This window comes from Schistocerca gregaria, chromosome X (assembly GCF_023897955.1).
Source record: "Schistocerca gregaria isolate iqSchGreg1 chromosome X, iqSchGreg1.2, whole genome shotgun sequence".
In the NCBI taxonomy this organism is placed as follows: domain Eukaryota; kingdom Metazoa; phylum Arthropoda; class Insecta; order Orthoptera; family Acrididae; genus Schistocerca; species Schistocerca gregaria.
Genome location: NC_064931.1, coordinates 210127611 through 210151756, shown reverse-complemented (window position 1 = coordinate 210151756; position 24146 = coordinate 210127611). Strand labels below are relative to the sequence as shown.

General features: G+C 39.6%; 1 protein-coding gene across 1 annotated transcript in view; it reads left to right on the top strand.

Moving 5' to 3' along the window:
• The window catches only part of LOC126297769 (contactin), a 154327-nt gene that overhangs the window by 112748 nt on the left and 17433 nt on the right, over window positions 1-24146 (top strand). Inside the window, exons 18-21 of the mRNA XM_049988944.1 lie at window positions 2677-2862; window positions 3603-3771; window positions 10884-11017; window positions 22399-22582. Coding sequence (XP_049844901.1) covers window positions 2677-2862; window positions 3603-3771; window positions 10884-11017; window positions 22399-22582 — 673 coding nt within the window. The remainder of the gene's footprint in view (window positions 1-2676; window positions 2863-3602; window positions 3772-10883; window positions 11018-22398; window positions 22583-24146) is intronic.

Sequence of the window (24146 nt, the reverse complement as noted above, 5' to 3'; positions counted from 1 at the left end):
AGATTACGTATTATCTTCTCGGTGTATGCAATAAAATGAAATTTTGATAGAAAATTTTTGGCCAGACTGCTACACTAGTAACTGCCAGTTGCACATACCTTTGTAGCAGCCGCCTAAGTTCTATTCTGGGAGTAGCGCGTAAAACGCATTGTATGAACAAGTAATAATGCCTAACCAGAGATAAACGCGGGATAACTAAGCAGTTGATTGTGGCAGGGTTAGTGAAATTAACCGGAGAATGAGTTTTAACACTGGCAGGAATAGTTACAAAATTAGTGACAACAAGATTTTTTGTTAGAATGAGGAAGGAGGAGAAACAGGGATATCACACAAATTATGGAAGAATATGACGATTCCAGATTTATATAAAAATTACGTACTACTACTTTTCGATCTCGTGCTTGAGAAGCTCGAGCGTATGAATGAAATGTGAAACTATTTCCTAACATAAAGCTTTTTGCTTGTAGTAGGCCTGATAGGCATTTGATATTGGTACTTCGTGAAGTATACTCTGTTGTGTTAAAAAAAAAAAGTGACTGTTTGTGCTAAAACAGTCTGTTTATTTGGTGTGTGTTACAATTGCTGCAATATTAGACAGGCCTATTTCGTGTTATCCCGAAGACAGTTACAAAATACATGTAATCAGATCGAAAAACCACACCAGTCTTGGGTACTGTTTGTATTAACAGCTTTTTCAGTATTAGACAACGACATTTTGTTTTTTCATGTGGCAAAGCGTTTGATGAGGTAATAGATCGCTTTGCACAAAGGAAAGGACACCATGTAAAGCTGTAACAAGGTTGGAGAGAAGAAAATGGTAGGACTTAAGAATTGAAGAAATAAGAAATGTGTACTGTCTTGCTTGTCACTTGTTTTTATTGGTTTCATGTACCCTGAATTTAATTTTATGTTACACAAAAAAAGCAAGTTATTAGCTAATAGGCAATAAAGAGTGCAAATCTTCTGAAGAGATGTTGTTCACCGGGCTACAAATAATCCCATCCAATATTAATTGCGAGGTAATGACTTTCAATAGAAAAATGCCGTGTGAAGGGGCGTGGCACTGCACTTTTGCATACAAAGAGACCAAATAACATGTCTTACATTTCCTCAAACACAGGTTTTATATATCATACTCTTCAGTAAGATGTGTGCTACAAAATGAACATATTTCTGAGAAGTCTATTTTTCTTCTTTTCCTAAATTTTTGTCCTACCTCAAACGCTGCTCAAAACAGGAGGGGGAGGAGATCACTATCTAATATTTGCGTAGTTTGGAAATATCATTGATCCGGTGCTGATGCACAGAGCAGGCTGAGTTGTAGTGGGGAGTTGGATACTCTGTGTGACCTGTGTTTACGTTTAGTGATTTTGCTTTCTCCTCTTTGTTTATTGCTCTCACATCAAATGAAAACACAATGGATTTCTGTGAGCGAGGGCTATCAGTTGAATTAAAATACATTCACATAATTATGTTATTAGTTTCAGATTTTATTTCCACCTTTCTGACAGTCAAACATTAATTGCCTTCCAGTACAATGAAGTTATTTTTGTCAGTTTGCTAAAGAAATTTGGCTTTTATTGATCTTTTCCACTGAAGCAGTCAATTTATTTGAAACAAAGTGTTTAATTCCACAATGTTGGCTAGTTTCAACTGTTCGTTGCATTTCAGAAATACATCTTTTCATCTTCTAGCACATATGGCACTATGCCATAATAAAGAACCGAACACGAGATAATACAGTACTGGTTCTCCAAGAAAATTTACATCTGAATCTGGACATACGAATGTGCACTGTAAGCCGAATTATGCATTTTAGTATTGTTCACGAAATTCCGATGCTCTTGGGGTATCCTCTAATGTCTTGTTTCTTTTATGACATAATGTAACATCTTTTAATGTTTTACACATACGAGCATATGGGCTTTTTGCACCATCATAGCTGCGCAAGCACGGTGATGCCTGTTACCTGGCACTCTCTGGCAACTGCTGAAACGAACCTATTTCTAACAGGTTGCAGGAAAATATTGCGAATGGTTGTTTGAAAAGCGTTACTTTCAAAGTAAATTTCCTTTTATACTAACAGAACTTTGTGCGAGAATGTATACTGAATTTCTTAAATCACAGTGTTTGCCTCTCACTTAAAAATCAACTCTTTGGGGACAACCATTTAGAAAAATTTTGAGCCCAGAAGATCAGACATTTTTGTCGTTATTAAATATTTTACTGCCACATTTGTGGGATGTATCTTAAAGTGTAACATGCGCAAAAAAGTTCAATATTATTTGTGAAAGCTTAGCTTCTCTTGCAGCTTATTAATCTTAGAGACCAATGTTATATCTGAAAGTTTTGCTTTTCTTGTAGCAATGCTATGTATATTAATTTAAACCATTAACTTTTCCAATTTGTGTACACGTGCTACTTAACAGTGAGAATGCGTTTATTTCCCCCTCCGCTTGTCCGCGTGTACACTCTGTCAGTCTAATCTAAGGGAAGGACCAAAGGAAGCAATCAGTAGAACAGAAGTTTGCTCCTGTGAGGAAATAGAAGGGGTTCTAAGAAGCAAACATTTCACTGCAGAGGCTCTGTATCACAGGAACCTGTTTTTTAGAGTTTAAGTTCAAGTTTAACATAGTTGACTTGAGTGTAATTGAAATGTGTTTTTGTTTTTTTCAGTCTGTGAATGAAGTTGGGTATGGACCTGAATCAAAAATAGTGACAATATACAGTGCAGAAGACATGCCTCAAGTTGCTCCACAGCAAGTATCAGCCAGAGCATTCAACTCCACTGCCCTAAATGTCAGTTGGGTACCTATCAATCAGAGTAGGGAGATGATACGTGGAAAGCTCATTGGACATAGGGTAAGTGTTAAAGGTGTCAGGTACTGTAAACATGTTTGAGTAGACCCAGAATGATTGAACCAACAGCATAAATCTGTTTTTCTCTGGACATTTGTCATCATAATTCAGGTGGTAACTTCCTGTGAATTGTGAAGATTGTCACATCTAATGCTGAAAAGATTATTACAAAAATTCATTCCATTAACTGCAAGAAATGCTTTGTTACATACCTCTTTCTTATGAGTTACCACCAGCCATGTTATGCATAATGAGCATATGTAAAAGACAGGTGATAATACACTTCCTGCCATGCTTCCTGTTCTTTAAAAAAATAGGATCGTACACCTACACTGCACAATTCAGACAGATTGGACTGAAGGGACAGTCTGGAGATTCAGATTAGCAGTGCATATGAGAGCAAGTAAGATGAAGTCAGATTTTCAGGGAAGGCATCACTAAAGTAAGAAGTGTTGCCTCTACACACTAACTGCACAAAATGTGCAGCAAATGGCATAAAAATTATAATTACTTCAAGCAATGAAATAAAGTGTGTATTTCCAAATAAAACAACAGACTGTGAGGAAAACGTTTTTCGTTTAAGAAATTCAATAAAAAAAATTATGAGAACCTGTTGTATCATAAAATGTTGAAAATTATGTTATTAGAATAAGGTTAACTTTTGTATTGATTAGTGTAAATTTGATTGTGCTTCAATACCTGTTGCAATGTAATGTATGTACTTACATGCTGTCATTTTTCAGTTGAAATATTGGAAGGAAAAGAACCGTGAAGAAGATGCTGTTTATTACCTTAGCCGTAGCACTCGGCCTTGGGCAATTGTAGTTGGCCTGGAACCAGACACATATTATTATGTGAAAGTCATGGCTTATAATTCTGCAGGAGAAGGCCCTGAAAGTGAGAGGTTCTTAGGTAATGTTGTGCTATTATCTGTATTGATGTAGATTGCAATTATTTGATACTTTTTTTTCAGAAGCAGCATGATGATATTTAGTTAGCTAAGGTATTAGTTTGTATATATTTTTTCCTGTGGTTTAGCTAATGTGTGCGATCACTTTGTTTATCTCACCAATTGGCAATGAACACACAAAATACAGTTATTATAAAATAATTAGTACAAAATTCATTGTGTTTCATTTAAGAGTATATGAGAAGGTGCATGAAATTTTGGTAAAAAGAAATAATTGAAAACAAGAAGATCATGAAGAAAATAGAACAGAAACTTATGTTGCATTAACATCACACACTGTCAGTTAAGATGGCAGATGGTGCAATAACTAAAAACAGAGAGATTATTGTACAACCATTTGACAATTTTTTAAACATATGTAGTTCAGTAGATGAATCAAAGTTATAACTAATTAATGGAAAATCTCATAAAAAGATGTGAAACAATTACTAACAAAGAGATAGAGGGGCTGGCCAGTACTTACCTCAGCTCAGTACAGCCGATAGAAACACAAAAAACAACCGAAAATTTAAGCTCCTAGCTTTCGGAATAAATGTTCCTTCATCAGGGAGGAGAGAGGGGAAAGAAAGGGAAGAAGGGAAAGTGGATTTAGTTACTCACAATCCAGGTTAATCCACTTTCCCTTCTTCCCTTTCTTTCCCCTCTCTCCTCCCTGATGAAGGAACATTTATTCCGAAAGCTAGGAGCTTAAATTTTCGGTTGTTTTTTGTGTTTCTATCGGCTGTACTGAGCTGAGGTAAGTACTGGCCAGCCCCTCTATCTCTTTGTTAGTAATTGAATCAAAGTTATAGACAGTTAATAATAAAAAAAATGACGTTCTGAAGGTAATGCCAAATGAGGTGTATAGGGTGATGTGAAATTCGCGCTTCGCAGCATTACTCCTCACATGCCAGCGATAAAAAAATGTCTTTCACAAAATTTCATCTGGTGAGTACATCCGGCAGAAAAAGGACGTTAGAGACACACTGTAACCACAAGTATGGTAACTACCTCTGAAGCACATTTTAGTTGTGCTCTACAGTTGGTGCAGTGGATAGAGTTTTGGGTTAGCATGCAGGATGTCGATGGTTCGATCCTGGGTCGGAGCATATATTTTTTATTTGGTAAATGTAGTCCAGGTGGTATGGTTTCTGACATCTTAATCGTCAACAGCGTTTGCAATGGGTCCTCTAGAAAACATTTGTGCTTACATACTATGAGGTGCATTCAAGTTCTGAGGCCTCTGATTTTTTTTTCTAATGAACTACTCACTCGAAATTGATGAAACTGGCGTTACTTCTTGACATAATCGCTCTGCAGATGTACACATTTTTCACAACGCTGACGCCATGATTCCATGGCAGCGGCGAAGGCTTCTTTAGGAGTCTGTTTTGACCACTGGAAAATCGCTGAGGCAATAGCAGCATGGCTGGTGAATGTGCAGCCATGGAGAGTGTCTTTCCTTGTTGGAAAAAGCCAAAAGTCACTAGGAGCCAGGTCAGGTGAGTAGGGAGCATGAGGAATCACTTCAAAGTTGTTATCACGAAGAAACTGTTAACTAACGTTAGTTCGATGTGCGGGGGCATTGTCTTGGTGAAACAGCACACGCACAGCCCTTCCCGGACAGTTTTGTTGCAGTGCAGAAAGGAATTTGTTCTTCAGAACATTTTCGTAGGATGCATCTGTTACCGTAGTGCCCTTTGGAACGCAATGGGTAAGGATTACGCCCTCGCTGTCCCAGAACATGGACACCATCATTTTTTCAGCACTGTCGGTTACTCGAAATTTTTTTTGTGGCGGTGAATCTGTGTGCTTCCATTGAGCTGACTGGCGCTTTGTTTCTGGATTAAAAAATGGCATCCACGTCTGATCCATTGTCACAACCGACGAAAAGAAAGTCCTTTTCATGCTGTCGTTGCGCGTCAACATTTCTTGGCAACATGGCACACAGGCAGCCATGTGGTCGTCCGTCAACATTCGTGGCACCCACCTGGATGACACTTTTCGCATTTTCGGGTCATCATGCAGGACTATGTGCACAAAATCCACAGAAATTTCAACTCTGGAGGCGATCTGTTCAACAGTCATTCGGCGATCACCCAAAACAATTCTCTCCACTTTCTCGATCATGTCGTCAGACCGGCTTGTGCAAGCCCGAGGTTGTTTCGGTTGGTTGTCACACGATGTTCTGTCTTCATTAAACTGTCGCACCCAGGAACGCACTTTCGACACATCCATAACTCCATCACCACATGTCTCCTTCAACTGTCGATGAATTTAAATTGGTTTCACACCACGCAAATTCAGAAAACGAATGATTGAACGCTGTTCAAGTAAGGAAAACGTCGCCATTTTAAGTATTTAAAACAGTTCTCATTCTCGCCACTGGCGGAAAAATTCCATCTGCCATACGGTGCTGATATCTCTGGGACGTATTGACAATGAACGTGGCCTTATTTTAAAACAATGCGCATGTTTCTATCTCTTTCCAGCCCGAAGAAAAAAAATCGGAGGCCTTAGAACTTGAATGCACCTTGTACAATTGTAGAAATGGAAGGTTGGTCAACTTCTAATGAAGCTCTTTCCACAACGTGGGTGTGAATTTATTCACATCACTTCGTCTACTATATGTGAAACCTGTTTTCTTTGCACCCCCTTCCAGTGGCCCCATAGATTAGTACCAACTATTATTCTTGCCTCGTTCAGGTACATTACATTTCGTTAGGGTCCTAGGTTACCAGTAGGACTAGCAACATGTTTTGCGAATAGTATCCAAACTCTGTTACTATTTGTATGTGTTATCACCGTGGTTCCACTAATTATGCCTTTTGACATTGAGTCTGGTAACAACATGATGTTCAGTACGTTTCTCAATGCATTATTATTATTATTATTATTATTATTATTATTATTATTATTCTATCAATGGGATTGTGGAAACATCACGTCCATTACCATTAGGGAAACAGTGTAATACGAAACTGAACATTTCACAATTAGCGGTGTAGGGATGAATCTTACAGAACAATATCTGTCGAAGAGGCTAATGCCATTAGATGGAACAACATGCAGGACTGACGGCTGTTTATACTGTGTGCGCTGTCCACGAGACAGGGACTAGTTACGAGCGAAGTAACACGCCCATGACAGATTGCAATGTACGTGCGTACACGTATAGAATTTTATCATTGTAAACCTGTTGACCAGTGTGACAGACGTGTGGCATACACAAACGATGAATTTGTGGATATTCTTCTGGTCCTTCGTGCATCTGATAACTGGGCTGGTTTTTCCACTCATAAGTATGCTGCTAGATATCTTCGTTGATGCCATCCAGATAAAAATTTGTTTTGTTGTCTGGATCCGTGCCTTCAGGTGTCAGGTTCTCTCCTTCTACCATTGTGTGACAGAGATCATCCACGGACTTGCCATACTCCAACTACTGAGGAAGCTATTCTGGAGGTCATACACCAAGAACCTCAGCGAAGTACACGTAGCATAGCAAGGCATCTGCGTGTCTCGCAATGCACCCGTCGTTAACATGCTGCACTGGCACGGGCTACGCCCTATCATTATGCTTTCACGCAACACCTCCATTCTGCAGATTGCCATCAGCGGATGATTCCAACAACAACAGGAAGCCAACCATGACTTTGTGAACACCATAATACAGTCGGCTGAAGCAGCATTCATTCATGTGGGTCTCTTCCATATGCCCACCATTGGCGTGAGGTTAACCTGCATGTCACCTGCGAATGTGGATATCAAGTTCGATTCGGCATCAACATCTGGGCCGGAATATTGGGCGAAAGGTGTTTGGGCCCCTACATATTCTTGACTGGTTGAATGCACAAAGGTATCATGCATTCATCTCAAACTATCTGTCTGATGCCCTGGAAAATGTTGCACTACATGTTCGGCAGAGGATATGGTTCCAACATGATGATGCACCTCCAACTCTGGAATTAATGTGCTACAGTATTTGGACAGAACCAGCAGAACTAAGATGTGCTGACACAGGTAGTTACCATACATGTGGTTACAGTGTTGCCATATTGCCACTCTTTAATGTCCTTTTTCTACCGGATGTAGTCGCTGGACGAAATTTTGTGTGAGGCATGTTTTTATCGTTGGCGTGTAAGGAGTCGGGCTGCGAAGCCCAAGTGTGTGAATTTTGCTTCACCCTGTAAAAAGCCATTTGAGGTATGATGAAAGTAAAGGCACATGTTTCAGAATAATTGGCAATTCTAGGGTCAAGGTTATATCTGTATGCACTGTAAATGTTCATTGCACATTTTTTTTATATCTTCAGAAATACCATTTTCGACTTTGTTATGATGATTTGAAAACTGGTCTCGGCCCGAAACTAGTCATAGAATGAATAAAAAAGTAAAAATTTGCAACTAGAGTGGTTTTTCGTTCTACAAATGAACTTCCAATATTATTTACTGACTCTCTGTATGAGATCAGCAACCAAAAGAAAAAATTGTCTTTAGAAGTGGATATAACGCAATAGTCCATTTGCAAGTCATGAACAAAATTATAGAATGTAGCAATGAGTGTAGATGAGTGCTCTGTCTGTGATTTGTAGGTTTTGAGAAAGCTGTGGACTCAGTATCAACAGGATTTGTATTAAGAGCCCTATATAAACAAGGTATTGATTAAGTATGTATTAGTTTGAGGAAGAATATGGCTTCAGTTAGACTTCATCAGGGTAATAGAAAATTTGAAAGTGAAACAAGAGTCATGTAAGCAGATGCCACATCATTAAAAGTATTCTCTGCAGCTCTAAAGGAAGCTTTCACGTCCTTATAAATGAAAAACACGTTGGACTACCTGTTTGCCTCTAGTGCACAAAAACTTCAATATTGGAAGAACTTCATATAGTAAGTTTGAAAGTTCACAGAGGAAGAAGACTACACTGCAGTTCCTTCTCTAAATCCTCACACAAACAAAAAATTGGCTGACATCTAAATAAGTGTCCAAGGAATAGAAAAGCAACTGAAATCACTCAACAGAGGAAAGTCCACTGGACCTGATAGGATACCAGTTCGATTCTACACAGAGTACGCGAAAGAACTTGCCTCCTTCTAACAGCCGTGTACCGCAAGTCTCTAGAGGAACAGAAGGTTCCAAATGATTGGAAAAGAGCACAGGTAGTTCCAGTTTTCAAGAAGGGTCATCGAGCATATGCACAAAACTATAGACTTATATCTCTGACATTGATCTGTTGTAGAATTTTAGAACATGTTTTTTGCTCGCGTACCATGTCATTTCTGGAAACCCAAAATCTACTCTGTAGGAATCAACATGGATTCCGGTAACAGCGATCGTGTGAGACCCAACTCGCTTTTCTTTGTTCATGAGACCCAGAAAATATTAGATATAGGCTGACACGTAGATGCCATTTTCCTTGACTTCCGGAAGGCGTTTGATACAGTTCCGCACTGTCGCCTGATAAAGTAAGAGCCTACGGAACATCAGACCAGCTGTGTGGCTGGATTGAAGAGTTTTTAGCAAACAGAACACAGCACGTTGTTCTCAATTGAGAGATGTCTACAGACGTTAAAGTAACCTCTGGATTGCCACAGGGGAGTGTTATGGGACCATTGCTTTTCACAATATATATAAATGACCTAGTAGATAGTGTTGGAAGTTCCATGTGGCTTTTTGCCGATGATGCTGTAGTATACATAGAAGTTACAGCATTAGAAAATTGCAGCGAAATACAGGAAGATCTGCAGCGGATAGGCACTTGGTGCAGGGAGTGGCAACTGACCCTTAACATAGACAAATGTAATGTATTGCGAATACATAGAAAGATGGTTCCTTTATTGTATTATTATATGATAGCGGAAGAAACACTGGTAGCAGTTAATTCTGCAAAATATCTGGGAGTATGCGTGTGGAATGATTTGAAGTGGAATGATCATATAAAATTAATTGTTGGTAAGGCGGGTGCCAGGTTGAGATTCATTGAGAGAGTCCTTAGAAAATGTAGTCCATCAACAAAGGAAGTGGCTTAAAAAACAATTGTTCGACCTATACTTGAGTATTGCTCATCAGTGTGGGATCCGTACCAGATCAGGTTGACAGAGGAGATAGAGAAGATCCAAAGAAGAGCGGTACGTTTTGTCACAGGGTTATTTGGTAAGCGTGATAGCATTACGGAGATGTTTAGCAAACTCAAGTGGCAGACTCTGCAAGGGAGGTGCTCTGCATCATGGTGTACCTTGCTGTCCAGGTTTTGAGAGGGTGCGTTTCTGGATGAGTTTCGAATATATTGCTTCCCCCTACTTACACCTCCCGAGGAGATCACGAATGTAAAATTAGAGAGATTCGAGCACGCACGGAGGCTTTCCGTCAGTCGCTCTTCCCGTGAACCATACGCGACTGGATCAGGAAAGGGTGGTAATGATAGTGGCATGTAAAGTGCCCTCCGCCACACACCGTTGGGTGGCTTGCGGAGAAAAATGTAGATGTAGAATAAGACGTAAAGAATGTGTACCCAACAATTCAGAAAGAAGACAGAAAACATTAACAATCAGGTCATAGAACCAGTGGATGAGATTTCGTATTTAGGGAAGTTGCGGAAATAAACAAAGCATAAATAAAAATGTGGAGAGACATCTTATTTCATTTATGGATATGATGATCAATATGTGTACAGGTCATCACTTTGGTGAAATCTGTCCCCCCACCCCCACCCTCCTCCAGCCACTGCCAACCCTTTTATGTTTCTTGATATACCCATGATATTGCAACTCACAATGACTGCTTTCTGTAGCAAGTATGCTGATGAAATGACTGTATTATTATCAGTTACGTGTTTTGTGTAATTTGTGTGTCGTGCACTGCTTTAGATTGCAATGACAGCAATTAGTATTTAATTTACCACTGTTAACAAAATGATTTGTTGTGTCTGTGACAGTCATGTTGTAGTAATTTTATTGTTCTTTTTCGTAATGGCTTTGTACACCCTAGCTCTGAAGTTACCTTCATGCAATAAAGAGTAGCATATTCAAATGAATAAGAAATTAATAAATTATTTACAGTTTCTGACATTTAATTTCAGAACGAACATACAGGAAAGCTCCTCAAAAGCCTCCATCGACAGTGCAAGTATTTGGTGTGAACCCTACAACTGTCAAGGTACTGTGGCGATATGTTGCCCCATCAGCAGAGGAAGAACCAGTCATTGGTTTTAAGGTATGTATTAACAGATTGTTTGATGTGTAGTTGGTCGTGATGTTAGTTTGACAAATACGGTAGTGTACACAAATTCTTGGAAAATCCACAAATACAGTTATTCTAAGTAGCATTGGCGAGCTCTGTACTAGGTTAAAAAACATAAGTTGTTTTAAAAAGATAATTTGATTGAGAAAATGGTAAAATTACACGGAGACACAATGGCTGGCCACTTCTGATATTCAGGAGGCAAAATTTAACTACTGGTGATAGACACATTAAAAGTAAAGGTCATTTACTTCTCAGTCTGTCCTTCCATTGTTTTCAAACAAAAGTTAGCTCAGTGCTTACTATCTTTGAACTCAGACTCTGATTCCTTCCCCTTCGTATTTGTCTCCCCTCAGCCTAACAACTGCTGGGTCCATCTCAACCTCAGGTCTGAGTGACTCTCCCCTCCTTCACAACATTCCAAAATCTATCCCATTTTCCTCCTTGGGGAAGGAGCTTGCAGGTCCATAAGCTAAGAATAGTTGTTTTTTTTTCTTTTCTACTTTTAATGTGCGTATTAAAAATGTAGACATTGTCATACAATACTGCCCGATGACATTATGAGGTTAGTAGCATTTAAATCAAAATAAATAAAACTGTAATAGCCAATATTTGTGAAGCACATGTTTGATTATTTTTCATAACAATTAAGTGCCTACCACAGTCATGTTGGTGGTGCTGCCTTTTAAAAAACTACTTGATCATCTTTGATGTAATCATAATGGATTTTACCACTATTTATTCATACTGGTTATCAAAGACATGAATTTAATATATGGTACAGTAGAATGTAGTATCCAGAAATCTGAATGAGTGTACAGAAAGAAGTTAACAGACATTATTCTGATTAGAAGAAATTTATGGCCACACATAGAAACATTTGAGAAACTGCCTTAAAGCTACACAAAGTTGGCCAGTCATCAAGAAAGAATTGGTTACTCTTTAGAATTTGAGAAGTGATGTCATGTGGAAAATAGAAGAGAACTGATTAATGAGCACTTGTCAAGTTGCCCATGAAGTGCTCACTGATGAACACAATTTGTAGAGCACTGTGAAACAGCAAAAGCAGCATTTGCAAGCAATGAGGCCCTGTGATTTTGAACCTATGGCTCAATTCAGTCAGTGGATATCCAGCTCATTTATGCAGTGCCAAACTTCTTGGTGTTTATACTTTTCATGACTGAGGTCTCTAATAATTGTGATGGTATTTAAGCTGCAACAATAACCATGTTTGAAATGATGAAAATCCATACACCACATTTCTGTCTGATCACTAGCAATGATTCCCACACAGTTTATGGACTGGAAATGTACAAGATGAACTAATTGAACGTCATTAGCTGCCACCTTGTTTTAATGGTGCTTGTTACTTGATATTAATTTGAAATGTGCTGCCATAGTTTTTGGAGGCTGTATCTCTTGTCCACGATAAGACGCAATTTTGTCACAGCAGTCTACCATCCTATTTTAACATTAAGGTTTGTGAATATCTGAGCTACAGATCTCATTGTATGAAAAGTGGAAGTTCTGCCATGTGGCCAGCGTGATCACTGCTATCTAGATATCGCCTTGATACCAACTTCTCTGAATTGTGTAGGCGGTAGTTGTCCTTACATCATGTACTTCTGGCCTCAATCTCAGCTAGCTCCTGTCCAATATCCATCTCCACACCTATTCCCACATCCCTGATAGATATCTAGATACCTATGGGAATACATGGAAGTCATTGGTGCATGAAATCTCAGTAGAAACTGAGTCTCATTGTACAAATTGCAACAGGCATATTTGAGATAGTGAAAATTTTATGCGGCATAGTAATGCACACATCAGTGCTCATGATCATCTCTTTTAACAATTGCTTTGAGCTTAAACTACTGCTATGAAATGTATGTTGTTTTTGTCAATAAAAAAATTAATATTCATTGACAAAGTATTCAGTTTAGATTCCTCTAAAATATATAGCCCAGTTGCTTTGAATACCCCCATATAGAGCACAGCTACACCAAATCGTAAGCCATCCAATTTATTCTGTATCTCTGTGTTGTTGTGTTATACACCAATGCAGTAAACAGAGAATTACGACCACCTCATTGGCAAGTTAATAGTCTCGGACACATGCGACCCCCCCCCCCCCACCCCCCTCACACACACACACACACACACACACACACACACACACACACACACACACACACACAGAAATGTCTACAATGTAGCAGCACTTGGCATGAGGGGCTGTGGAGAGGAAGAGGCAGCAAACAGATGCAATAGGAATATAGCGCCAGTACACTCACTCTAGCGGCTGAAGCAGGAGGAGATGCTTGTGGCACACAGTGACCTGGAGCAGTGGACTGGGAGTGGGAAAATGAACACAGGAAGAGGGAGACTGCAGAGAGGACGGTTGCAATGTAAAATGAGTGAAGTGAGGGGCATGGGAACAGGGTTGGAGGTGGATATGGCAGAGAGGCTAGCTGAGATTGACACCAGGAGTACGTCTACTTCCATCTACATAATTAAGAGAAGTTGGTACAGGGTGTTTCAAAAAATGACTGGTATATTTGAAACGGCAATAAAAACTAAACGAGCACCGATAGAAATACACTGTTTGTTGCAATATGCTTGGGACAACAGTACATTTTCAGGCGGACAAACTTTCGAAATCGCAGTAGTTACAACTTTCAACAACAGATGGAGCTGCAAGTGATGTGAAAGATATAGAAGACAACGCAGTCTGTGGGTGCGCCATTCTGTACGTCGTCTTTCTGCTGTAAGCGTGTGCTGTTCACAATGTGCAAGTGTGCTGTGGACAACATGGTTTATTCCTTAGACCAGAGGATTTTTCTGGTGTTGGAATTCCACCGCCTAGAACACAGTGTTGTTGCAACAAGACGAAGTTTTCAACGGAGGTTTAATGTAACCAAAGGACCGAAAAGCGATACAATAAAGGATCTGTTTGAAAAATTTCAACGGACTGGGAACGTGACCAATGAACGTGCTGGAAAGGTAGGGCGACTGCGTATGGCAACCACAAAGGGCAACGCGCAGCTAGTGCAGCAGGTAGTCCAACAGCAGCCTCGGGTTTCCGTTCGCCGTGTTGCAGCTGCGGTCCAAATGACGCCAACGTCCACGTATCGTCTCATGCGCCAGAGTTTACACCTCTATACATACAAATTCAAACGCGGCAGCCCCTCAGCGCCGCTACCATTGCTGCACGAGAGACATTCGCTAACGATATAGTGCACAGGATTGATGACGGTGATATGCATGTGGGCAGCATTTGGTTTACTGACAAAGCTTATTTTATTAAACAGAACAGGCGCATATGGGGAATTGAAAAGCCCCATGTTGCAGTCCCATCGTCCCTGCATCCTCAAAAAGTACTGGTCTGGGCCGCCATTTCTTCCAAAGGAATCATTGGCCCATTTTTCAGATCCGAAACGATTACTGCTTCACGCTATCTGGACATTCTTCGTGAATTTGTGGCGGTACAAACTGCCTTAGACAACACTGCGAACACCTCGTGGTTTATGCAAGATGGTGCCCGGCCACATCGCACGGCCGATGTCTTTAGTTTCCTGAATGAATATTTTGATGATCGTGTGATTGCTTTGGGCTATCCGAAACATACAGGAGGCGGCGTGGATTGGCCTCCCTATTCGCCAGACATGAACCCCTGTGACTTCTTTCTGTGGGGACACTTGGAAGACCAGTTGTACCGCCAGAATCCAGAAACAATTGAACAGCTGAAGCAATACATCTCATCTGCATGTGAAGCCATTCCGCCAGACACGTTGTCAAAGGTTTCGGGTAATTTCATTCAGAGACTACGCCATATTATTGCTACGCATGGTGGATATGTGGAAAATATCGTACTGTAGAGTTTCCCAGACGGCAGCGCCATCTGTTGTTGACAATTGTAACTACTGTAATTTCAAAAGTTTGTCTGCCTGAAAATGTACTGTTGTCCCAAGCATATTGCAACAAACGGTGTATTTCTATCGCTGTTTGTTTAGTTTGTATTGCCGTTTCAAATATACCGGTCATTTTTGAAACACCCTGTATCAGCCTGTATCTAGATAGCATAGGTTTTGAAGCAGCCAGTGAAGTCGAGCATGCCGTTCTCGACAGTGTATTCCACTACTAAGTCGTCAACATGACTCATTGCCACAGTTTGGCAATGCTCATTAATTTGGCTGGACAGTTGGTTGGTGGCCCACAGAAAAGACTGTGCAAAAGTTACTGCACTCTTCCCTCCAAGCCTTCATACGACCCCTATTTCCCCTCACCCACTCCCCCAGACAGGACTCATCACTCCAGTTGAGCTGGAACACTGGTACAATGAGTGCTGTAGGTACTTGTAGCTATAAAATTGATGTAACTGTAGTTTTTAATTAAAAGTCTAACATAATATGCAAACAACATGACCCCTGTTGCTGACTGTAATAAATTTTAATGCTTACATTAATAATAATAATAATAATAATAATGGCCCTAATATAGTGCTTTCACACACTCCATAATTAAATTTCTATACACTGAAAATATTCTCTCTTCAAGGCTTACGCTGTGGGATTTAACATGACCCCACTAAACATGCTCTGTCTGATATGAGGTTGTCCACATCCGTGAGTACAATTGCATATACATTGCAGTGACATCATATATGTGTTTTGCTTAGAGGGGATTGAGGCAGTGGATTTACTGAGGTAGACAGGCTGTGATGGCATGGGACTCAAAGTTTGGACAGTTTGTTGGAGAATTTTCTTCTGTACAGGTCCACTGAAACAAATGTTATTATGAAGTATAAATGTTAAATAAGAGCCCCTCATTCCTGCCATAGCCCCAAAGTTGTTTTGTTTTGTGATGGTGTTTGCATTTCTTCATCCCCAATATCATCATCTTCTTCAATATCTTCATCATTCTGCTTTACTTCAGCTTCGTAGATTTCTTCAACATCTCAGATGCATGCAGTGATGGAATCATCATCACAAGCCACAAATTCATCAAAAGTGATGGGTAAATTGTTAGATACCTGCACCCAATTGTGCATTCCACTACTGTTTTGTCACCGTCTTTGTCGTGAATGCTCATTTCATTAAATCCAGCCTTATGAAAGCAATTTGACATACTTTCCTTAGTTACCATTTTCCAAGATCCTGTGAGCATATGTATTGCTTGCAGGATGTTCAATTTAAGCACTTCATTCCTATCAATAAGCAAGTGCTTTCAGGACAAAAGCTATCCAATACTTGGTTTTCAGGCTATGAATAATCTCTTAGATCCATGGGCTGGAGTCTGCTAGTGCAATTTGCAGGAAATAAATGCACTTTCCCATTCTGCAGAAATCCTAAGTCTGTTGCATGAGCAGGACACTTATCCATAAAGAGAACAACCTTCCTGTTTTTAGCACCCTTTCGTGCCTCAAAAGCTTGCAAGAACTTTTTGAGCAAGTCCGCAGTCATCCAAGCACTTTTGTTGCTATAATACTTAGATGGCAGCGTAGCACTGTTCTTAAAGCAACGTGGTTTGTGGAACTTTCCAGTTACTGTGGGATCCAGCTTGTCGCTGCCATCTGGAGTGCTGCATAAGAGAACAGTAATTCTCTGCTTGCTCATTCTTCCTCCATGGAATGCTTCTCCTTTAACACTTAAGGTCTTAGAGGGCATGAGTTGGTAAAACAGGCCTGTTTCATCCACATTGTGCACATCCCGAGATTCGAAATCTTCCAAGAGGGGCAGCAGCACCTCTTCTTTCCAGTGTTCAACACTTTCATCGCTAACTGCAGTACTCGATCCACATACTTCCCTGCAAGTTATCCCATAGCGTTTTTTGAACGTATCCAGCCAACCATTCAGAGCTTTGAATTCTGTTAGCCCAAGTTTCCCCAATATTGTAGATGCTTTCATTTTTATCAATGCCCCAGCGATTGGTAAATTTTCAGCATGTGCTCTCTTGAACCACTCCATTTCTTCGTACAGTGACTTTTTAACATTTTTTCCTCTGCTTTGCTTTTAAACTGCACTGTGTTTCTCGATCCAGAATGTTCTCCTTATTCTTCAATATTCCTGAGAATGAAAACTGTGCAAGTCCCAGGCATAGAGCCATTTCACTTACGGGCACATTTGCATTTCTCTCCACTTCCCAATCAAGTTCACTTTCTCAGTGACAGATAGTTTTTCTTTTTGTTGCCATAGTCAATTTCACTACAACAATGAATGTGGATGAGCAAACTGATATACAGCTGGATTCTCCACGCAGTACACAATAATACACGAACTGATGCAAACTTGCATAAACTGACGCTATACTGTAATGCTGCTGTGAACGTACAGACTCAGACAGAGCTCGGCCACGTGCAAGCATGCAAAGCGGCGCAAGTGTTAGCACGCTGTACATAGTTAGTCTTCGGATAAGTTCGAGCTTGCTCGTGCATGTAGCGATTAATCGATATGGAAGATGATCGACCGTATCCAATATAAATGCTGGAGTTCATAGGTTCTTAAAGCCCGTATTACATGATGCTTGCATTTGGAGGCAAAGCCTACGGAAGTTCCGAAAAATCCCGCTAGTAGCCGCTGCAAGTACTATAGTTACCGTATTTACCTGATTGCAAGTCGACCTCGAATGCAAGCTGCACCCCAGAAATGAGACTCAGAGAAGAAAAAATAAATAATAAATAAAAATTAAATAAAATAAAATAAAATAAATTTTACTGTGATTTCAAGCCGGACTTACAAGTGAAAGATATGGCTCATCATATGATGGATAGAGTATTAAGTGGCCCTACACTTACAATTACAATTACATTGCAAAACACTGACAACAGTGAAAATTCACGATATCTGTCAAAATATAGTATTCCTGATCTACACGCACATGAGCTGTGAGCATTGACGTCACAGGCATGCTCGCTGCACTGCATACCGGAGCACAGTCATGATTTTTCATGTTTTATTATGAACGCTAGCGACTCCTTGTTGCTACCTTCGTACAAAGCACCATCCTCTCTGCCATCAAGCATAAACATTTCCAAGATTGACTAATGCACATGCACACTTGAGACATCTTGCACATTTAACATGTCCTGTAGGTGTTAATTGCCTATTTTCTTTCTTTAGGCATCGTGTATACATATTTTTCTGCTTGTCCATAAAAAGTTTGTTTAAACATCTAATGGATGCAGAATGGACGTCATCCATTCAAGCAAACGACCAGGACGACGTTGCCAGAGAGGTCTGATCCATTCTAAAACCATGTCCTCCGTGAACCAGTTAATTTCGTTAGCACATACAATAACATCTTTAGGAAACACTTTGGACTTCAGTAAAGTCTTCCATGTGAAATGAATGGCCATCGGCCGTACAAGCTAGCATGTATTTCCGGTGCGCAGTTTGATGATGTAGCACTGAAATGGGAGGAGTTTTTTCTCCATATTTTTCAGGCCCAATTGTGGCTCCCTTTAAAATCCTGCGTTTTCTGACATGCTTTTACTTGAATTATTTCTGCTTCCTCACAAAATCATTCACTACGACTTCCAACTCATTGTGGCAGCCATTCTTTTCTGTTGCTGGAACAAGCTGAAAGTTGTTAGTTTTGCTGTCTCCTTGTCTTACTGAAGTTCAAAAGGAAACTGAAACAAACGTTTTTGCGAGCACTGCTCTCATTAGCTGGAGTTGTTGATATTTAAAGCCACGCTTGTCAAGTTTCTTCAAAACGTCCGTTTTGATGGTATATATGTAAAGAGATTTTTTTAATTGCTATGAATGTTTGAAGAATTGCTAAATTCACACATGAAAAACAATACCTTAACATTCATTACTAAAAACTAACACAATGGCTTCTGTGGCGGCTTCTAGTGGCAAAAAGCAGCAATAAAGGCCACAAGCACTTACAGCAGCAACTAGTGGCATTTTTCGGAACTTCTTAGGCTTTACACCCGAATGTAAACTGCAGGCCGTTTTTTGGATTCCAAAGACCAGAAAAAAAAGTGTGGCTTGCATTCGCGCCGCAAAAGCCACTAATGTATTGTTTTCAATATTTAATATTCCTAATGCTAAATGCGGGTTTTGCTGTAATACCAATTACGTTAAATTGAATGTAAAATTGCATTACACATACGGAATAATTTTCTTCCGTTAAATGCGGGTCTACGCAAAATCGGGGTTATACTGTAAAGTGTACTTAAGAAACAAATTGTCAGACAGACTGGTCAGCTATTGTTCGGGACTTCTGGTGTGCCTCCAGTATGGGGCTTGATGATAGAAAAATTCATCTGAAAGTGGTAACTGAGTAGAAGCAACTGATCAAAGGAATGTGTGCATAGTGGATCAGTGTCAAAATGAACACACACTTACAAAAGCACTTCAGCTGATTTATTGTGTACCGTATGGTGGTTGAAATTTGGAAAAAGAACCTATTCTGAATCAGGACAACACTCAATTTGTGTGCAAACCAGAGACAGTGATCTACATCGTGTTACTGAGAATATTTTGGCACCTTTTGCTGGACAAGTATGCTCAAAGCATCAACTTGAACCACTTCGAACATCTTTGAAATGATTTTATTTTATTTAATAAAGTTAGTAATCTTCCTGTCAAGAATGTTCCCAGTACATTTAAAAAGTTATGTACTGATCATAGCTGTATATAAACTTGCAAATCAGGTACGACATCCTTTTTATGGAATTGTTTTACTTTTTCTAAGTAGTCTTGGTTATTCTTCTCTTTGTGGGACATAACAAATAAGTTTAACAACTACTGTTATTGTATGCATATATTATCTTCACACTAACTGGTAAATTTAAAGCCGACAGTAAAACATAACTGTTTTTCTCTTATTAAATATGGTGTTTCTATTCTGATATATTGTTTGTTGGTGGGAAATTATTGTACTCAGAATAGATTGTTGTAATGAAATCAAAGATACCAATATCTATAAATATACAGGGTGGTTTTAATTAACGTTTCAGTTACAAAACAACGTAAAAAAAAAAAAGAAACCACTGGTCAAAATGACATCACATTTGAACAGAATATTATTGAAGAAAAGGGGGGGGGGGGGTGGAATGTTATGGGGGAAAAATTATGAAATATTTTCCCAATAGATGGCACTGTAAGAATCATAATTTAAATGGGTTTGGCTAGACGAATCACATTACAAATGCTGTGGTGTGAGTTGCACATTAAACCAACTGTAGTGTGCAGTGTGCAGAACCACACAAGTCTGGCATTCAGCAGTTGCAGCACTGTTAGTCAGGTAAGCCCACCCACCACGGCAGTACCACACTGGATGGGAAGAATCTGGCGTTTACTGTCCTGAGGCTAAAAATGATCTACAAAGCAACAATGGCAACAGTTTTTAATTTCCTTTGGCCAAAAACTGGGGAAAAAAACAATAATGACATCAATTTTTAATTGTCCTGAGGTCAAAAACCACATAAAAAGCAGCAATGAAATTGGTTTTTAATTGTAGTGAGATTGGCATGAGATATGTTCAGTATTCTGTCCATCATTTTCTGCAGCAAGTTGAAACTGAGAAACAGCATGTTTCACAACGGAGCAGAGTTTCACAGGGGGTCATGTTCAGGATGTGTTGCACAATGCACACCTTCAATTCAGCTATGGTTTTAATTGGAGCTCTGAACACAGCATCTTTCAGATAACTCCACAGCTAGAAGTCACACAGTATCAGATGGTCAGGTTTGTAGGGAAATGATGGCTGATAATTCTGGCATTTCCAAAACGCCTCTGCAGCTACTGGTTCACTGTATGCAATGTGTGGAGGAGCGTCGTCTTTCACAAAAATGACAAATGATTCTATTCATGCATCCATGCCGTCGAAGGGTTAGAATGACATTGGTGCACAAAAGATTCTCTTAGTGTTTATTACTAACAGTATAGGTAACAGGACCCATCTACTTAAAAAAGGTCCTATGACAAATGATGCCATCAACTCGAACTATGCAGTTACCTTTGCACAATGAAGCAGTACTAGTTGACGTGTGAGCCAATTTTCTGTTGCCCATAATCTGCATTTCTGCGTATTGTCGTGTCCTTGGAGATGGAAATGGGCTTCATGTATACACAGTATGTTTGATGGAAAGTCATTGTGCAATTCCATGCAAGCAAGAAATTCTAGAACACATGTTTGTTTTACTGGAAGGTAAGCATGAAGCAATTCCTGAAGATGGGTTATTTTGTACGGAAAGCAATGCAGGATCCTTCATAGATTTTTGTGCACCAAGAGTTGTTTTCATGGGGCAGTCACAACTGGACAAGTCCTTTTTGGAAAAATGAAGAAAACCGCAGGACAGTTGCTTAATCCACACACTCTATTGTGTACACGATAGGTTTCAAAACAGTTACAGTTCCATCATCTGGTGAGGGGGGGGGGGGGGGGGGGGGGGAACGCATAATCATCTGAGGTCATCCTCACCCTAATGTTGTCACGGCAAATAAAATGGACAAAAATTCCATAACAACATGAGAGGTATGGCTGTTATGGAATTTTTGTCCATTTTACATTTTTGACACAAAATCTTTGGTTCCATGACATCATTGGGGTGAGGTTGACCCCACATGATTAAGTGATTTTATTTTTTATACCAGATGGTGGAATTATAACTGGTCCAAAACGGCCATGTACCCAATAAAGATAGTGGATTAAGCAACTGTCCAGTGGTTTTCTTCATTTTAAAAAAAAGACTTTTATGCACTCTGCTCAAAGGCATGTCCAGTGTTCGGACAATTCTGCGTGCACTGGATGTTTGCACACGACCATTCGACCCCCTCCTACAGTGATGTGGCCACATCATCTACTGCCACAATGTACTTTCAAATAAATCCCCTTTGTGAATATCATAATCATTGGCAGACAATCGGACCAGCACCTTTTCTCATACCTTTGAGTATCTGGAACTTCTGCAGAGCTAGTGGTACACAGTTACTGTACTTGCTACTTGTAAAAGAGTGCATGCAGTGCAATCATTTATTGAGGCAGTCATGACAAACATCAGAGATACAGACTGAGGAACAGCCGTGAACCCTACATCTTTTATTTTGCATATTCCGCCACTTACAGCACCATCTACAGTAAAATTTTTGTTAAATTCTTTTGTTTCCACAACTTTTCCCTCTTCTTTGATAATAATCCAGTCAAATATGATATCCTTCTGAGCAGTGGTTCTTTTTTAAAGCATTTTGAAACTGGAACTCAAGTAAGTCAACAGTAAAACAAGGCCTTGTAAAATATCATTGTTTTTTGTTTCTGAAAATCTTGGTTCCTTTCATCTTCTGTATATTTAATTTCACTCTCTTTCTCTCCATTTTTAATTTATTTATGTATTTATTTTCCAGGTCCGTATTTGGGAGATTGATCAAGACATGAGCACAGCAAATGACACAATTGTTTATGTCGGTTCCAAGCTAGAAGCATATGTGGATAATTTGTCACCAGGTAAAATCTATCACATGAGGGTCTTGGCATTTTCAAATGGAGGTGATGGTCGAATGTCTTCTCCGGCATTGACTTTTCAGATGGGTAAGTGTTAAATTTTCCTGAAGTTCAGTAAGATATTCTTTGGTTACAGTGTATGGTTAGATGATGATTTACCCTGTATTGCATTGGGGTTGCCATTTGGCAACAAAACACAAAATGTATAATGGTAGGGAAACCATTCATATATGCATATCATCACCTTCTTGTAACACATACAGTCTGACTGCATCAAGCTAAACTTAGTTTAGCTACATTATGTTGGCAGAAATAGTTCAAAATCAATAATCTCTGCTGCAGGTCTAGTGCATGTAAACATACACAAAAGAAGCTGAAAGAGAGAATTATTTTTGCCACTAAGATTTTTAAGGTATGTGAAATGATGCTTGATGATAACAAAGATTATGTTTATAGGGCACTGTAACAGTAATTAATCAGTATTTTCAAATTGTTTCCATTTGGCAACAAACCTAAAATATCGATTAAGTCAAAATTTAGAATGAAATTTTCACTCTACAGCGGAGTGTATGCTGATATTAAACTTCCTGGCAAATTAAAACTGTGTGCCGGACCGAGACTCGAACTCGGGACCTTTGCCTTTCGCGGGCAAGTGCTCTACCAGCTGAGCTACCCAAGCACGACTCATGCCCCGTCCACACAGCCTTAGGAGACGAGGTACTGGCAAAAGTAAGGCTGTGAGGACGGGTCGTGAGTCGTGCTTGGGTAGCTCAGCTGGTAGAGCACTTGCCTGCGAAAGGCAAAGGTCCCGAGTTCGAGTCTCGGTCCGGCACACAGTTTTAATCTGCCAGGAAGTTTCAAGTCAAAAGTTAGATGTTCAACATGTTACATAGTGTGTCAGACCCTACCTCAGGGCAATTTTTTTCCCCATGTACTAAAAAACAGCCATGCAATAGAGGGTTAAACAGTTTGCATCTATGAACTACTATATCTTTAATACTTCTTTTTAAATCACTTCTGAAGCAAAGTTCAGAAATAGATTAATACAGGTTCATACATTTGTTTATTATTCCAGGAGGGTTATTGAGTAATTCAGTCTGGAAATCTCTGTAACTGTTATAAGCCTCCACTGTGTTCTAATTGCTATGATATTACATTAATCAATCATTTTTCTGGACCTTAAAGACCTCGGACAGTGGCAAGTTCATTGAGTCCTGCATAGTTGGAGCATTTTTGAAAACAATCACAGATCTTCCAGCATTCAGTGTCATAACTGTAGGAAACTTTCTCCACTTAAATAAACTGTTAACTTTTATTGTGACAGGACGACATGTACCACAGTGCTCAGCTTCATATGTAGTAAAGTGGGAACTAAACTATGTAAAAGAAAACCGTTCATCATCAGTACTGATATTACAAACCAGGAGGAGACACACAGTGCTCCAGGGATAACAAATCCTGACTAATCGAAACCTCTAATATACTGTATGAAGTGTACTAGAGGAATCATACAAGCCTGAATCCAGTGATGATGTGTGTTTTAGTGCGTGCTATGCTCATACAGAAAGAGGGTACTGTACATCCAGTAAACCAAGTTTTGTCCCGACCTCAGGATTACATCTTCCAAGATAGTGGTGATATCTCACACACT